Here is a 19,039-nt window from a genome sequence, read left to right as displayed (position 1 = left end):
GAAACAGAGGATCACAGATTAAAAGCTAGCTAGATTAAAAAATTTATATATATATATATATATATATATATATATATATATATATATGTATATGTATATGTATATGTATATGTCTTTTCCAATCATCTAAAGAGGTAGCTTTGTGAATCTCCACCAGCAGGGAGTTCTACAATGTAGATGCTGCCAATGAGAGGGACCAATCTCTTGCAGCTGCCCATTTGTTCTCACATATGGATGGCACCAAGATCTGGGCATCCAATGGCTGTGTTCATGGCTAGCATGCCCTTATGAAGTAGCCACTTTCTGGAGAAACCTGGACCTGGGCAGTTTTAGTACTCTAAAGAGAAGGTCTCTCTCTGCCTCTCCCTTGGCAGATGAGTTGATGTTGAAAGAGTTTCTTGAAAGCAGAATACTTGAAAAGCACCATGGTGAGGGCAGTTTCATGCTGGGGGAAGCCACATTCAATTTCTGGGCCATCATTCTGTACTCAGGTGTTTTCGTTGCCAGTGCCGCTTAGGAAGTTCGACACCTTTGCTGCATCTAAGCCCTTCGAAGCAGCCACTCCTCTCTCTCCTTCCAGTGGGGTTATAAAGTAAGCCACACTCCTAATTGTGCCATTGCATATAGATGAGCTGGCAACCAGTTTAAGCTCACACATTGATTCATAAATGCCAAAGAAAGTCCCAAGCTGCTTGGCAGAGAATTCAAGAGCTAGTGGACCACAACAGCCTAGGAAGCCGCAGCTTTTCAGGGGCTGAAGAAAAGATCAACAGGGAAAGGCTGGGACATCCCTCATCTTTACTGTTTAGCAAAGAAGGTAAGAGAAGCAATCATATGCTGAATTTCTGGTCGAAATTAGTCTCAGGTAACAGGGAAAGCCATTTCCAGGGGTACAGTTAATTGCACTGTACTGTATATTCTACAGCAGCAACCTTGTGCTCTCCAGATATTTTGGAGGACCAACAAGTCCAATTGTCAGAGGCAGCGAGTGTTGCAGTCCTAAGCACCTGAAAGGCTGGGAAAAGGCTGCTCTATAGTTGGACTGGCACCTTCCTGCAATGTTTAAAAGACTTTTCTGATCAGGACCTGTCAAATGGAGAGATGGGTAGACAGCAGGGGAGGGTGTGTGTGTAGCAGATCAAGTCTTGGGTTCAGATCTGCCTTTGAAGCCCTGTCAGCAGGCACAGATTGGAACCACAGCAGGAGGCAAAGGGTTAAAGTCCCCTTAGACTCCATGCCAGGGACCCAATCCATGTTGCCTAGCCAAAATTACGTCCACCTGATTGCAGGGATGGCGCTGTAACAAGTTTGTCCCTCGGGGACATCTGTATCTGGTCCTTGTTCTCCTCCTCTCGATCCAAAGGCTGAGCGAGTGGGTTGAGGTCAGGCAGAGTGAAGAGGTCCTGTACCTTCATGGTGTCTAATGGCTGAGATACAATGTTGCTTCTCTGACGCACAATTAACTCAGATGCAAAATCACATCTGCATGGAACATTTCTCAGATAAAAACAGAGACATTTCCCACTCCTTCACAACTGCCCCTCCTCAACCCCTCTCCCTTTTTGTCCCCACTGCTCCACAGAACATTTCCACCACCACTACAGCAATGGGACACAACACACACACTCCACTGTCCTGAGAAAAACACACCCTTATTTCCAATTTTATTTTATTCTTTGGTAGATTCCCAAGAAGAAACGCACACACCAGTAAATAAATTTTAGAAATGGGCAAGATTAGATGCAGACACACAAAGCTTGCGCTCTGCTCTGCTTCCCCTTTCTTCCTGCCCAGGTCAGCCCTGCCCTCTGCCTGCCCCTCAGAGCTGGTGCGTCATGCGAGGCTCAATGGGGACAGCCTCTCCTCTTCCTCAACTGCTCTCCAGCAGCTGCTACGAGCTGCCCAAGGGAGAAGGATGGCAGCAGTGGCCATGGAGAGGCCATGGAGAGGCAACGGAATTCCTCCTCGCAGCCATTGCTCAAGACAAGTGCCGGGTCATCTGTAGCAGCACTAGTGGGGGAAATTGGGACATTCCAGGATCACATCAGAAGCTGGGATGGCTTTTGTAACTCAGGGATGTCCCTGGAAAATAGGAAGTGTATGGAAAGCCAACTTGGAGGGTATGGAAAGCCAGCTTGGAGGGTATGGAAAGCCAACTCGGAGGGTATGGAAAGCCAACTTGGAGGGTATGGAAAGCTAACTCAGAGGGTATGGAAAGCCAACTTGGAGGGTATGGAAAGCTAACTCAGAGGGTATGGAAAGCCAACATGGAGGGTATGGAAAGCTAACTCAGAGGGTATGGAAAGCCAACCTGAGTTGCAAGGTTCCTATGCTCAGATCAACCAAGATCACAACATGGTCTTCCTTGTAGGGGGAACTTTGTCATTTGCACAGCTCCTTCTTTAGGGTCTTGTGTGTACCACACAGACTACCTGGTGATACTTCTGGGCCTCACATCCTTTGCAGGCAGGAGAGCGATGGCCTTTCCAAAAGCAGCTGCGTCAGTAGTAAAATCAGGCCAAATGGCTGCATACAGTCTGGGACACTGGAAAAGAACCTGTATCTCCCACCACCTCTAATTCCAGCAGATGTCACACAGGCTCAGACGGTGATCTCTTTTCTTCAAGGTCTTCAGGTCTGAGCTGCAGAGCTTTTGTAGTTTTGGAACAGGAAGTTAATTTGCTGCAATGGAAATCTCATGAGATTTATTAACATGAGAGGGTTTATAAAATAGGGCAGACATAGCTCTCTTCTGTTAAAAAAGATAGTTCCCTCTATAAGTCATTGGGCTACAACTGCCATCACCCCTGACCACTGACTAGGGAGGGTATCATTTTGGCTGCTCCTATTGTCCTGGGTCAAAGAACTGGGACATGAATCCCAGTATTTCTCTGAGTAACAGTAATCCTTCGAGGTTTCAGGGAAGGGTCTATCCCAACCCTGCTATCCCGGTCCCCTTTTTACTAGACATGGCAGGGAGTTAACTTGGGGCTTCGTGAATGCAAAGTGTGTGCTCAGTCACTAAGCTGTGATGTGAATAAGGGAGCTGAGTGTTGCTTTTCCCAGAAAGCTGCAGTCAAAAACCAGCTCTGCAATGATACCTATTGTACATATAATTGCAAAAACATATCCATAACATTCATACTTTTAGGTGTATTTCTTTAAATATGGAGTGTACATCTTTTTAAAAATGCTCCGAAGTATGCTTTAGCATGTGGCTTTAGGGACATGGGTGGCGCTGCGGTCTAAACCACTGAGTCTTGGGCTTGCCAATTGGAAGGTCGGCGGTTCGAATCCCCGCAACGGGGTGAGCTCCCGTTGCTCGGTCCCTGCTCCTGCCAACCTAGCAGTTCAAAAGCACGTCAAAGTGCAAGTAGATAAATAGGTACCGCTCAGGCGGGAAGGTAAACGGCGTTTCTGTGCGCTGCTCTGGTTCACCAGAAGCAGCTTAGTCATGCTGGCCACATGACCTGGAAGCTGTACGCCGGCTCCCTCTGCCAATAAAGTGAGATGAGCGCCGCAACCCCAGAGTCGGTCACGACTGGACCTAATGGTCAGGGGTCCCTTTACTTTTACCTATGCTTTAGTAACCTTTTGGTGAACAACAAGGGCACCAACTATAGGCACATCAAGTGGCCGCACCCCCTCAATGTGGGGGTCAATGTGCCCCTGGTGAACAAAGTTATGCTAGAAACTTGGACAACCTCATGGATATTGGGCTGCATCCAGACTGACCATGAGTGGAGTTGTATTCATGAGATGCTGCCATGAATGGAAGAGAGGAAGGCAGTTTTCACCAGTTCCTCCTTCTCTCTCACTCCCTAGAAAATGCCTCTAAAACACTGTGGGAAGTAGTTTGGAGAAGGTTATCCACCCCATTGATTTAATTTTCTCATGGAGCATTTTAAGTTAATTGTACACAATCAAACCCCCCTCCACCAATGGAATTTAGCCCAGGTCTTTCCAAGTACTTTAGAGGGCAAAGGGGTTGTCAATGGAGAGACGGTCAACGGAGCTCTATGGGTGGATTTGACCGGATGCATTAAAATGGCAAACAAACAGCGAAGGCTCTTAGTGCATCGTGTGGCAAAGTTATTAATGGCTGTGTCTGCAATCACAAATGCAAAGTAGCTTTTTGCATCTCATTTGCTTACGCGCCTCTTCACATCAGTGACCCATGTAATGGGTCACTAAATCACTCAACGTAGCTTGAAAACGGGCAAAGTTTTGCAAATCAATTATACTTGGGGAAGAAATTAGAAATACAAAACAGGGTGTTGTTTTAATTCATGAAGCTAAAGAACAAGAATGAATGCAATATGTAGAGAAGTTTATGACAAGCTTCCTTTCATAGAGTCCACCATGGTTTGCAAAGAGAACTTGGCTGATGTCCCCCAAGTTCTTCAGAAATACTTGGACTGAACTTGTACTGGAATGTGCAGTATTGGGCATCAGATATTGCTGTCAGACACACACCCTTCCTCCATTTCATCATAGCACAGAAGTGGATGGTTTAAACAATCCCACATTTATTTTGCACCTCTGTGATCACAAACCAACTCAGGGAACCAACTGGGATGACAGGGGGGAAATCAAAATCAAAATAAATAAGTAAAAAATTGTCCAGTAGCAACTTATAAACCAACTAAGTTTGTTCTGGTATAAGCTTTCGTGTGAATGCATACTTCTTCAGATTATTCAGGGGAATATCACTTTGAGTTGGGGGTGGCGAGAGAAACAGCTATTGATTATTTATTTAAGCAGCACCATCACTATGCACAGTGTTCTATGTAGTGCAAGACGACAGTCCCTGCCCCTCAGAGCTTACAATTCAAAATGCAACATAGAGGAAGCAAGAGAGGAAGGGGAGTGAGAGGCAGCAAGTCAACAGGAATGCAGCCTGTGGTTGCCTGCCTCCATTGTGTGGGCTTAGTCCTTGTTACAGGCTGAGGCACAGCAGGGCAGGAGATGTGGGAACTGGGCTTTGTGGAGCTAAAGTGTCTCCGAAAAGGTAGGTTTTGAGGAGGGATTTGAAGAGAGGGGGATTCCTGCCAGTGCTCTGAAAAGGATGGGAGGTTGTAGCAGTCCTCAGCCATTCCCTGGGAGTTCTCTGGGAAAGGAAGTTGATTATTAAACAGCTCTGGATAAATGTAGCTCTAGCTGGGGTGTAGGGACGTGGGTGGCGTTGTGGGTTAAACCACAGAGCCTAGGACTTGCCGATCAGAAGGTCGGCGGTTCAAATCCCCGCGACAGGGTGAGCTCCTGTTGTTCGGTCCCAGCTCCTGCCAACCTACCAGTTCGAAAGTACGTCAAAGTGCAAGTAGATAAATAGGTACCGCTCCAGCGGGAAGGTAAATGGCGTTTCCGTGCACTGCTCTGGTTCACCAGAAGCGGCTTAGTCATGCTGGCCACATGACCCGGAAGCTGTACACCGGCTCCCTCGGCCAATAAAGCGAGATGAGTGCTGCAACCCCAGAGTCGGCCACGAGTGGACCTAATGGTCAGGGAGTCCCTTTACCTTGACCTTTAGCTGGGGTGTAGAAGGTCTCCTATTAATTCTCAGCACCCTTCACAAACTAAATTTCCTAGGATCCTTTAGAGGAAGCCACAACTGTTTAAAGTGGGATGATACTGCTTAAAATGTAGAATGCAAAGGGGGGGGGGGACAATGTTGTGGCACCATCCATTCTCAACACCCTCGTGGCTTCTGTGCATGCCACCTTTCCATAGTTAAAACAAATGTTCAAGGTGCCTTACAAGATGAAAAGTTACATAATGACAGAAGTAGCCCTAAGCAATGGATGAAAAACGTATCAAAATGTACACAACAAAATTAAGCAATCCCCATAAAACTCGTAATAAGATCCAAAAATATGCAGAACCTTCCGAAAACCTCTTAATATCAATGACAGCAAAATTAACATCTCCAAAATTAAATCTTGGCCCTAACAGAAACCCCTACCCTACATTTCCCAGTCCTTTCCCTTAGCACATAAGGTCTGAATTCTTGTGGAAGCAGGTTTGGCACGCAAGAGCACCACATCAGCATTAACTGCGCAACCTGAATTTTCCTGGGTGTGATTGGATAGCGACTGCCTGGGAGTGCCCCAGGACATCACTTTTTCCTCCGAAAAGGAGCAGCTCCCACAAAGGCAGAGCAGCAGGTCATCTTTGCCAAGTAGGAGGAGATGCACGGAGAGCTTCAGCGACAAGTGCTTGGCTGACGAGCTCCCCATTTGCATGGCAGAATATAGACTCATGAATTTACATGGCCGATGGGTGGAAAAGTACAGGAACGTCAAGGAGAAAACTCGATGTTTCCTCCATTGCTCTGGTGGCTCCGAGATCTCTGCCTTCTCTTCCAGAAGTCAGCTGGTGGGGCGTGAAGAAGAAAAGCATCAGTTGCAGAGTCTGATATCATAGCCACACAAGCATCAGGCTTCATGCGAGACCAATGCAATCGTGCTGGAATCCTAAGGTCAATTCAGATTGTTGGAAGCAATCCACAGTGGGGGCAGCAATTCTTGTGAATTCCAGTTCCTGGAAACCACAGGAAGGGAGAGCTGCTCTTGTGCTCAGGTCCTGCTTGTCGGTTTCCTATAAAGGGAATGTGGTTGGCCATTGTGAGAACAGGGTGCTGGACTAGACGGGCCATTGGCCCAATCCAGCAGGCTTCCTGATGTTCTTAAATTTGAGCTGATGTCCCTTCCTAAGGTGTGAACAAGGCTTGAATCCTAAGATAATAAATGCCCCCTTTTGCATTATACAGTGGCACCTTGGTTCTCAAATGTAATCGTTTAAAATCGTTTGTAAACCGTTTGAAATCCAGAACACTTACCAGAAAGTTTTCGTCATTCGGGAGCTGAAATGTTTGAGTACCAAGGCGTTCAAGAACCAAGGTTCCTCTGTACCTGTAAAGTAGCACTGCACCATTCTGAATGGTTGTGGCTTCCTTCAAGGAATCCTGGGAAGCCTGGTTTGTCAAGGGTGCTGAAAGCTGTCAGGATACTGCTGTTCCCCTTCACAGAGCTACAATTCCCAGTGTTTCCTAGGGAAAGGGATTGACAGTTAAACCACTCTGGGAATTTCTGGTCTAAGAGAGGACTAGGGGATCTGCTAACATCAAACTGCGTTTTCAAGAATTCCTTAATATTTTTTTTTAAATGCATGTAATAATTAACATGTATGGATAGTAAAGGTAAAGGGACCCCTGACCATTAGGTCCAGTCATGACCGACTCTGCGGTTGCGGCGCTCATCTTGTTTTATTGGCCGAGGGAGCCGGCATACAGCTTCCGGGTCATGTGGCCAGCATGACTAAGCCACTTCTGGCGAACCAGAGCAGCGCACAGAAATGCTGTTTACCTTCTCGCTGGAGCGGTACTTATTTATCTACTTGCACTTTGACGTGCTTTCAAACTGCTAGGTTGGCAGGAGCAGGGACCGAGCAACGGGAGCTCACCCCGTCGCAGGGATTCAATCCGCCGACCTTCTGATCAGCAAGTCCTAGGCTCTGTGGTTTAACCCACAGCGCCACCCGCATCCCCTAACATGTATGGATAGGCTTGCTTAAATAAAAAGGTTTTCTGCTGGCATTGGAAGCAATGCAACAGAGGCATCTGCCTAATATCAATAGGCAGTGAGTTCCAGAGAATAGGGGCTGACCAAAGAAAAGACTGATTTTTCTCAAATATGGAGCGAATGATATTTGGCACTTTTGAGGTCAAAGTGGCTGAGTGTGCATGTAAGGGGCAAGGCAATCCTTTGGGCAAACTGATCCCAAGCTGCTGATCAAGAGGAAGAGCGAAGAGGGTGCCATATTGCCCACCGCTGTCTTGTTGAGGGTGAGGAATTGCCTGCAGGGGGGCACTTGACTGCTCTTCTGTAGCCTATGCAACATAAAGAAGTCTTGGACCTGTTACCCTGGTAGAGCTGCTGTCCTCTCGTGAATCATCCGTTTCTGCTTCTGGTACAGTTGGCTTTGAGGAGAGCGTGTTTGGTTCTATGGAAATAATAGTTAATAGTTCACTCCAAGATTCTATGGGGGTGATGTGGGGGAGCGAGGCAAGCGGTGGCGAGAGGCAGGAGAGTAGCAATGGCTCACATGATCCCAAATCCATTGAGTCCTTTCCAGGCTTTAATCATTAACACCTCGGGCTGGGGCTGGAACACAGCGACCTCTGTCTCCTCTCCTGTGGGTCATGGATCAGGTAGTGCAATTTGCTGTTCATGAAAGGAGGCGACATTATGAGATTTTGGCTTCTGCCTAATAATAATAATAATAATAATAATAATAATAATAATAATTTATTTATACCCCACACATCTCACTGGGTTGCCCCAACCACTCAGGGCAGCTTTCGACACATGTAGACACATAGTATAACATCAAATATTTAAAAACATCCCTATACAAAGCTGCCTTCAGATGCCTTCTAAAAGTTGTATAGTTACAGTATTTATCTCCTTGACATCTGATGGGAGGGCGTTCCGCAGGGCGGGTGTCACTGCCGAGAAGGCCTTCTGCCTGGTTTCTTGTAACATCACTTCTCACAGTGAGGGAATCGCCAGAAGGCCCTCAGTGCTCGATCTCAGTGTTTGGGTTGAACAATGGGAGTGGAGATGCTCCTTCAGGTATACTGGGCCGAGGCCATTTAGGGCTTTAAAGGTCAGCACCAACACTTTGAATTCTGCTCAGAAACATACTGGGAGCAACTACTGAGTTGTTGTTGTTGTTAACAATAAACAAACAAACAACAAACAAACAACAACAACACTTATATCCCACCTTTTTCTCCAAGGAGCTCAAGGTGGCATATATGGTTCCCCCAATCTTCTAATCTCTCTCAAAAACCTGGTTAAGATGAGAGTAAGCGACTGGCTCGAGGTCCCCTTTGACCCAATCAGCATCCATACATGGAACAGGTGTGCCTGTCATTCCACCTCTGAGTCAGCCAAACCAGAGATGCCCCCTTACACAGAGTCAGACCAGTGACTCACCTTGCTCAACGTTGCCTGCACTGACTGGCAGCAGCAATCCAGGGTTTCAGGCAGGGGCCATTCCCAACCCTCCCTCAAGACGCTAGAGATGGACCGCATGGGACCTTCTGCAGGCAAGTCAGGTGGGGCTTGGGAGAGACCTCTGCCTGCAGAGCCACTGCTGCCAGTCGGTGTAGACAATACTGAGTTTGATGGAGCTATGGTCTGACTCGCTATAAAGCAGTTTCCTGTGTTCCTGTTCTGAAACAGGAGGGAGTGCAGTGGTGCAGAAACCAAGGGTGCAGAAACCAAGAGGAAAGGCAACAGAGGAAAGGAGGTGCTGATGTTTGAAGCCATGTACACATGACATGAGCCATAGTCCACAGCTATTCTGCAGTTTCTTGCGCAATACAGCTGTTTGGTGCATTTCCCGCAAACCAGCTTCCGTCCAATTTAAAAACATAAGTCGTGGTTCAACTGTGGCGTATCCGTTTCAGGCAGCCATTGCAGCTGCCCAGATGATGGCTTCATTGGATAGGAGTTCAGGGAGGTTGCAAGCACTGAGGAACCAAACACGTAATATGCACTGAGTGAAGGCATGCCTAACCCCTCTTTGAAGTGCAGAGCAATGAACAAATGTGACTTGAAATACGGCAGAGGGGAAGCAACCATCCTGCACTGCAAACCGCTAATGTGTCCATAGCCAAAGCCTTGGATTAGGGCTTCCACAGTGCACCCCCCGGTTCACGAGACCCATTTAGTTATTCATTACATCCTTGCTAATCTCCTCGAACAACTACATATTTCTGGCAGCCGACAGTGACAGTGAAATTAATTACCTAAATTGCTAGACTTGTGGGTGTGCTCATCTGCGTGACTGGGAGGTGGTGGAAACTTGGAAGTCCCAGACTTCCAAGCACTGACAAGAGAGAGACAGAGACGGAGAGAAAAAGAGAGGCTGAGCATTTGAGGCCTTGCATTTATACTCCATCATAAAGAGAGCATGGCCTTATTCAGGCAACACATAGCTGAAGTATAGAACATGGGTAGGCAAACTAAGGCCTGGGGGCTGGATCTGGCCCAATCGCCTTCTAAATCCAGCCCACAGATGGTCCGGGAACCAGTGTGTTTTTACATGAGTAGAATGTGCCCTTTTATTTAAAATGCATCTCTGGGTTATTTGTGGGGCCTGTGTGGTGTTTTTACATGAGCAGAATGTGTGCTTTTATTTAAAATGCATCTCTGGGTTGTTTGTGGGGCATAGGAATTCGTTCATATTTTTTTCCTTCAAAATATAGTCCGTCGCCCCCCACAAGGTCTGAGGGACAGTGGACCGACCCCCTGCTGAAAAAGTTTGCTGACTCCTGGTATATAACTTGTTCCTACAAGAACCAGGGATGTGGATGGTTTTCTCAGAGGATTAGGCAAATTCATGGAGGAGGAGAACATCAAAAGCTCTTGGGCTCAGATTCTGATCATGGGTTTCCCCGTTGGGGCATCTGGTTGGCCACTGTGAGAACTGGATGCTGGACTAGATGGGCCATTGGCCTGATCCTGCAGGCCCTTCTGACGTTCTTTACATTCATGTATTTATTTTTTACCTTTTCCTCAAGGAGCTCAAGGCCAGGCCTATGGCAACTCACTGCCACCTGTTTTCTGCCACCCAGAATCCTGTGAGGAAGGTCAGGATCTGAAGAGAGAGCAGAAAAGAGAGAGGAACTGATTCAGCATCACCCTTTTTGAGGGGAGGGGGGAAGGTGTGTCTCAGAAGCTTGAATCCACTTGACTGCTTGCTGTTTATGACATCACAACTTCAAATCAATAGCCGTTATTACAGGAGTGGGAGACACGATGTATTTCTGGCCATAAAGAAAAGCTGCAATTGGTATCCATCCCGAAAAGTAAAAGGAGAAAAATAGACAAGTGTTGTTTATGTGCATGCAGGGAAGGGAACTCCTTTAAAAGCCAGAATGTAAAATGAAACAAGATAAATGTTTGCAAGAAAGATTAAAGTGAGTGAATAGGAACAGATTGTGTGTTCAGGGAACATTAACACTATGGAGGTAAAGAAGAAGAAGAAGGGGGGTTTAGATTTGTTCCAGGAATGGAGCTATTAAATGACAATTTACAAATGATGAGTAGATGTTTTACATCTCTAGGGAGTTTACTGATGAGAAACTGCACCAGAAAGCCAAGAGAAGCTTGTTCTCTGCATTAAAAATGGCAGACCCAGTACATTTTCTACTCTGAATCTTTCTATACTTTTAGACTGTGGATGAATCCTAGTTCACCTCTGGGAGATGCTTGCCTCATTGCTTCATTAGGAATTTTGGGTATGCCTCCTGGGATAACAGTTATTCATGCAGAGATACAACACACAGCCCCTTTTAACAGGGGAGGCCTCTCAAGTGCAGATAGCAGAGACTTTTTAGCTGTGGCTCCTCCAGAATGCTTACCCCAGGGAGAAGGACCCTGGCTGCTATCCTTTTTTTGCGACTAAAATGTTTTTGTTTTCCCCAGGTTTTTAAGAATTGTTTATAATGTCAATGCTCTTAAATATGGGGGCAATTCTAATATTTTTTATGGGTACCTGACTGAGTTGTAGTCCAAAACATCTGGAGGGCTGGGAAATATCAATGACCTGACTTGATCTAAGACGTATCCCAACACTCCTAATCATTCTATTTATTGTGGCAAATCAGGAGATCTCACAGCAAACTGGCAGGCTCTGGCAAACAGTTTGGGAATTAGCAATCTATTTTTTTTTTATAAATAAATTTTTATTAGTTTTCAATACATTCATACAATTTTATCCAAATTTTACCTGATTTTAACAAAATTCAAATTTTGGACTTCCTTCAACTTCTCTGAATCATCCATTTTTACCCTTTCATACGCATTTCTTTAATTGCATTGCCATTTGTCTTCCCTCCTTTTTCTATTTACTTTCAGCAATACCTTTTAAAAAATTTCACAGTGCTTCTTGAAACCCCACTAGCGTTGTTTGAACCTCACATACATTTTTCAGATAATCTACAAATTTTCCCCAATCTTCGATGAACTTTTGGTTTCGGGCATATCTTATTTTCCCAGTCAGTTTGTCCAGTTCCGCATAGTCAGTCAATTTCATTCTCCATTCTTGAAGCGTCGGTATTTCCTCTTGCTTCCATTTCTGGGCCAATAGAATTCTTGCTGCCATAACTGCATACTGGAATTAGCAATCTAACTTAATACAAGTATGGAATAAGCACCTTTATCGTTAGAAGTGTTCAGGAATGAGTGGTGCTTCTGCAGACACCTCATATTCCTTCCATCAGATCAGACGCCACATTCCCTCCGCTTAAAATCAACCCAGAATTCTCTTGCAAGGGCAGCAACGTTGGATGTTCTCCCTGCCCAAGCAATTAATACACCTTGGTAAATTAGAGAAGACAAGCTCTGGTTACTCTGCAGATTTCAGCTGAACTCTCCTTAGGAGCCTTCTGCATTATACAACGTGTGTTATGTAAGCTTTGTTTCAAGAGGGGACCACGATCTCTAATCGCACTGAGCTTATACCAGAATGCTGACCACAAGATGGTTTTGGGTTCCTCTTGAATCTTAGCAAACACCTTTCATGACCACCCTGCGTTATACAATATGCATGCTTTATTTTGAGAAGAAAGGCTGAGAACAATGCCCACCCGCCCGGCATATGCTGGAGTGTTAAACCCAGGCAGGGACTTATTCTGACAACTGATAGGCGCTTAGCAAGAGAGAAGCTGGATTTAGAGAAGGGAGGTCTGGATTTGGCATTGCGCATTATTTGCCGTGTTTGTAATTTCACACTTCCTCAAAGCTCCCCTGCATTAAAACACACACACACACAACTCCCTGCAAGTTTAAACCTGCACAGCAGGGACTGGGTGAGGTTAGGGACTCTAGCTGTGCCAAGCACACTCCTGTTGGCTGGGCACCCTCTGCATCACCGGTGCTGGGTTTTTAAGCCACGTTCACACATGACATGATCCCCAATGCAGGTGTATCTCGTGCTTTGCTATAAGAAGCTCCTGGTTTGTTCCTCAAACCAGCTTTGTCTCTAGCCAATGGGTGAACACCTTTGCAGAGGGGAGAGACAAAATCGCCTGTCCATGTCCCCAATGGAAATCAATTGAAGCCTAATTGTACAGTGGTACCGCTGGTACCTCTGGGATGCGGGTGGCGTTGTGGGTTAAACCACAGAGCCTAGGACTTGCTGATCAGAAGGTCGTCAGTTCGAATCCCCGCAACAGGTTGAGCTCCCGTTGCTCAGTCCCTGCTCCTGCCCACCTAGCAGTTCGAAAGCACATCAAAGTGCAAGTAGATAAATAGGTACCACTCTGGCAGGAAGGTAAACGGCGTTTCCATGCATGGCTCTGGTTCGCCAGAAGCGGCTTAGTCATGCTGGCCACATGACCCGGAAGCTGTACGCCGGCTCCCTCGGCCAATAAAGCGAGATGAGCGCCGCAACCCCAGAGTCAGCCACGACTGGACCTAATGGTCAGGGGTCCCTTTACCTTTACCTTAGCTCTGGTTATGATCTTAATTCGTTCTGGAGATCTGTTCTTAACCTGAAACCGTTCTTAAGGTGAGGTACCACTTTAGTTAATGGGGCCTCCCGCCACCTGCGCACAATTTCTGTTCTCATCCTGAGGTGAAGTTCTTAACCCGATGTACTACTTCTGGGTTAGTGGAGCCTGCAACCCAAAGTGTTTGTAACCAGAGGTACCACTGTATAGCAGTTGTGGCGGGAGAAACAAACTTCACTGCAGAAGAGGGGAATGTGAACACCCCTCCGCTCTTGCACTCTCTGAAGAGCTTGTTTTGAATTGCATGGACTTTTAAATTGGAAAAGCAGTAAAAAAAGCCAATAATAATAATAGTTACAGTAACCATTACCATCTATCTCAGAAAGGAGCCCAGCGGGGCAAACAGCAAAGTGGCAAAAGTGTATCATTTAAAAATAAAAATTTAAGAGCTTCTAAAACATTTAAGAACAACCCCAAAATGGTCCACCCCACTTCAGCATCATGTTCTGCTGCAAGTAAAAGTTAGCTGTGATTCCTGCATTGCGTGGGGTTGGACTAGATGACACTTTGGGTCCTTTCCCACAATGATGACGATTAACTACTGAATTTGTGTAATAGGGATGCGCAAAGAGTCATGATACAATTGCATGGGTTGTTCAGCTGTTTACAATTTCGAAAGCCCAAACTCACCCTGGGCACCCACAAGTCCTTGGTTGAGCCTCCTTTCAGTCCCAGCCTATGAACAGATGGCAGCGTTCTGGCATATACAACTGTGCATTTGGCAACTCAAGCATTTCCCAACTGCAACACCCCTAGAATTGCAATACAGAAACAGTATGTTATAGGAGGGGGGTTGTTATAAAGAAAGACTCCAAATTAGGGGCTCACAAGTTTTGAGACTTAACCCCCTCCCCCCCAAAAAAATAAAGCACGAGGAGAAATGAAAAGTCAGATGTTGGAAAAGTACCAAGAATGCTCCATTGCACCGGGATGTTTTCTTAGTGCTCCAGGCTGTGTTTTGAACATGAACATGCTAAGTAAGGGCCAGGACACGAAACGTTTGAACTGTAAAATAACCTTGCTCCTCTTCCTGTGACCACACACTTGCTTAAAGTTTAACTGGACTCCCTCTCCACCCCACCCCCACCCCCTCAACAGGGGTGGAAGGTCGGAACAAAAATGGCCACGAGGCCTTTGAGAGCTGAATGGGAACATCGAAATCTGCATATCTCAGAAACGAGTACGTTAATACTCCTGCGTGCTCCTAAATAATACATTCTGTCAGTCACATGATCCAAATTCCAGAGGGGTGGCCATGTTTGTATCCTGCAGCCAAAGGTGTGCTAGGTTCTTGTACCGCCTTGAAGACTAATGCATTTTCTCTGGCAGAATCTTCCTTGCTGCTGAGCCCTGCTGGGTCACAATAAATCAACAGGTCCAATAAATCAATAGGTTCACTTGTTGATTGAATCAAGAGAAAGGATTTTGAGCACACTCTGTGTGCCTTACCTGTGCCAGGATGTCTTGCTTGCCTAGGCAGAAGGCTGAGAAGATGGAGATGACTCAGGTAATTAGCCAAACCTCCCCCAACCTGGCATCATCCAGCTATTTTGAACTATAACTACAACTCCCATCACGCTGGTTTGAGCTGATGGGAGTTGTAGTCTAGAACATTGGGCAAACATCCCATTGGAGAATGCTGGGGTACCCAATGAAAGGGACACTGCATTATTATTATTATTAAGTTTCTATACTGTCCATCACCTAAGTTTTCTGGGTGGTTTTAAAAATTATTTTAAAAAATATAATACAATATAATACAACTTCTCAAAATGAAAAAGCCACATATCAAGAATAACCAACTACATAAAATACAAATCAGCATTAGCAACAATCCAAGGCCAACACAAACTTACCCACAGAGTGAGTTAAAAGGCCTATAAGAATACAAAGGTCTTCACAGTACTAAAAGTCCATAATGCAACTGTTATAAGAAAAAACTGCTTCCTTTCCCTTATGGGGTATTCCAGAGCCCATATAGAGTCCTTGAGGGTTCCCTATCCGTAGGAGGAAATAACAGAGGCCAACCAGAGTATATTTGAGAAGCAAAGTGGCTAGTAAGCCTGATCTTTATTAAAGGAAAATAAACTGTTGCAATGGGGTCCCCACTCACCAGACGCAGGAGGGAGGAGCACCCTGAAGAATGGTGCACAAGCCCTTATATAGACTCTTGAAAATGCTCACCCTGTAGCCCAAGATCCCCCCAACCCCCCAGCCAAAAAAAAAATCATACATACATCACAGAAGGAGGCGGTCTACAGCAGAAAACCTGTCTGCCAGCATACCTAATAATGGTCACTGATTGTATTACCTGGGCATCCTGGGCATTCTTTTGTGATGGTTAATACTCAGTTCCTGAATCCATGTCACAGGCTCACCCTAATCATACACAAATACGCCCTTAAGACGGGATTTGCAAGCAAAAATACAATGGGAAAAGTTCCCCTTTTGCCTCACTTACTTCCGAGGAATATTTGAGGTCATTGGGAGAGTCAAAATGGCTTCAGGATTGCTCTCCCATACTGTTTCAGACACATGGTTCATATATTTAGATAGGTGTGTATTTATTAATATGTATTCTATATTTGAGACCTTAAATTCTTATAACGCAATCACCAGGCAAACCTCAGTGGTGCTTGGCATTCTACAAATTCCTCTTTCTTTCCACGTTACATTAAGATCCACTTGGGCCTGTGGTTGCAAAGTTTGAAAACAGCCACCGAAAAAAACATGTTCATGTTGGTGGGTGGGAGTTGCAGTGGAGGAATGGGTGAAGGGTTTAAGTTTTTGCTATGAAGTGTCACCTTGATGCAGCAGTAAGTTGATGCAGCAGTAAGTCCTGAGGCTCTTCTGCAAAATACTCTCCTAGAAGACTAGCAGGCAGCTTCAAAATCATGATGGCATCCAAGAGCTCTGGTTCACACATGCACATTCGTCACTCAGATCACTCATCAGCACCAAGCAATGAATTGCATGCATGCATGATACATAACTGGTACATTTATAAAACACACTGCAGGATTTCCATTATTGCTGCTCGCACTGCAAGCACCATCCGGCACAGTTAATTCATGCATTCGCAGCTGCCTTCATCAAATGTACACAACAATAACCAAGCAAAAAGTACTTTCCAAACCACGTGTCCCTGGGAACCACCTTGCTGTTGTATGACCTTGCTGTGACTTTTGGCCCTGCATGAGAGTGAAGGGTAAAAGTGCCTACTTAGCTGCTCTACAGGAGAGCCATGAAGCAGAACAGACTCAAATTTCCATGCCTACCTGAGCTAACTACCACTATGGAACGCTCCCTTGGGCTATTACACATTTGTTTATTCACCAGTCCATTGAAATCCTTTGCAAATGGTCCAATTCCTATTTGTTTGGTTGTTGTTTTTTTTTAAAAAAAGCTCCTTGCAGTCCTAATGTTTATTCCATGTTCCTCTTTTTTAATTACTTATCCAGAGTGGCTGGTGGAGATGCTTAAATATTTCCAGAAGCATTTCACCCATCTCTGGGTGGAACACAAAAGACGAAGGTCCAGACTGGTATCGAAAGATGGAAGATGCAACATAGAGTTTGGGAATGTAGAAGAACAATCAAGATTTGTTTTCTTGGTTGACATCTGGACCACCGTCTTGGACCTCAGGTGGAGATATAAGATGACCATCTTCATCTCAGCCTTCTTAGGTAGCTGGTTCTTGTTTGGCCTTCTCTGGTACGTGGTGGCCTACATACACCAGGATCTGCCAGAGTTCAGCCCTTCGATAAATCACACTCCATGTGTTGACAACATAAATGGTTTGACGTCTGCTTTCCTCTTCTCCCTGGAGACTCAGGTCACCATTGGCTACGGTTTCAGGTGTGTTACGGAACAGTGCGCCACTGCCATTTTCCTGCTGATCATTCAGTCTATCCTAGGGGTTATCATCAACTCGTTCATGTGCGGGGCCATCTTGGCCAAGATCTCTAGGCCCAAAAAGAGGGCAAAAACCATCACCTTCAGCAAGAATGCCGTCATCAGCAAGCGTGGTGGAAAGCTGTGTCTCCTCATCCGGGTGGCCAACCTTCGAAAAAGCCTTTTGATTGGGAGCCACATCTATGGCAAGCTCTTGAAAACCACCATCACACCTGAAGGGGAGACCATCATCTTGGACCAAGTCAACATAGACTTTGTAGTCGATGCTGGAAACGAGAATCTCTTCTTCATCTCCCCCTTGACCATCTACCACATCATTGACAAGCACAGCCCCTTCTTTCACATGACAGCAGACACAATCCTTCAACAGGACTTTGAGCTGGTGGTGTTTCTAGATGGGACGGTGGAATCCACCAGTGCCACCTGCCAAGTGCGGACCTCTTACATCGCCGAGGAGGTGCTGTGGGGCTATCGCTTTGCTCCCATGGTCTCCAAGACCAAAGAAGGGAAGTACAGGGTGGACTTCCATAACTTTGGCAAACCTGTGGAGGTGGAGACCCCTCACTGCGCCTTCTGCCTTTACAATGAGAAAGATGCCAAAGCCAAAGCAAAGATGGGCTATGACAACCTCGGCTTCCAATTTCAAGGAGTCGGTGAAACCAATGACACAAAAATGTAATCTTCAATTGGATGAAATGGGAATGCTGACTTCTCGATAGAAACTAGGATATTGCGCCAAAGAAGCCTAAGAATATTCTGAGTACAGAAGGGGAAAGGGACTGGGTTGTTTGGATACTGAGTGAGACTTTACCAGGGCAGGGTACACAGCAGCAAATCCCTGGGTGGTGCTAACTTCCTATTGTTTATAGTCACAGAACAGCCTGTATATTTTTATATATTTGTGAGACTTTTATGTAAATTGGTAAATTGGTATGTCCAATAAAATTTTCATTCAGATTTTTGGAATAATAGAATTGTATGTTGTGAACCACCTTAAGATCTGTGAGGACAGGGTGGTAGTAGTAGTGGTAGCAGCAGCAGCAGCAGCAGTGGTAGTAGTAGTAGTAATAATAATAATAATAATAATAATAATAATAATAATAATAATAGAAGAGCTGGAAGCAACCCAAAGCATCATCTAGTCTAACCCTCTACAATACACTTTTGGGAACTTTTGGGTGGGCTTATACACAGGAAGCTGCCTGTGTCAGGAGTCAGGCCATTGGTCCACCTACCTTAATCTTGTCTCCACTACAGGGGCGTCTTACCCATAGAGGCTAGTGGTGCAGAGCACCAGGGTGCCAAGTTCTGGAGGGCGCCAGGGAAGAGGTAGAGGCTGGACGCGGCGGTGCCCGGCATCAGCTTGTCACCCTTGCCCGCCTCCACCATGCTGCGCCAAAGCAGCGCCACGCCCGGAGCCTCCGTCTGCCGTGGCCACCATGGCACGAAGCGGCCAGCTGAGCTGGGGGGCGCCACATCCAGCCTCTGCCTCTTCCCCGCCGGAGAAGCCGGCCTCCAGCTGCTGCCCACCTCCTCCAG

The 19,039-nt window shown here is 45.9% G+C and overlaps 1 protein-coding gene across 1 annotated transcript; it reads left to right on the top strand.

Moving 5' to 3' along the window:
- The first annotated feature begins 804 nt into the window (after window positions 1-804).
- Window positions 805-18,337, top strand: KCNJ1 (potassium inwardly rectifying channel subfamily J member 1). Its single transcript, XM_083588940.1, has 2 exons — window positions 805-817; window positions 17,047-18,337. The coding sequence occupies exon 2, from the start codon at window positions 17,061-17,063 to the stop codon at window positions 18,177-18,179; it is 1,119 nt and encodes a 372-aa protein (XP_083445066.1). The 5' UTR covers window positions 805-817; window positions 17,047-17,060; the 3' UTR covers window positions 18,180-18,337.
- The last annotated feature ends 702 nt before the right edge of the window (window positions 18,338-19,039 follow it).

This window comes from Podarcis filfolensis, assembly GCF_964270895.1.
Source record: "Podarcis filfolensis genome assembly, chromosome: 15".
Lineage (NCBI taxonomy): Eukaryota > Metazoa > Chordata > Lepidosauria > Squamata > Lacertidae > Podarcis > Podarcis filfolensis.
Note: the sequence above shows the minus strand (reverse complement) of the source record. Positions and strands in the feature narration are given on the sequence as shown.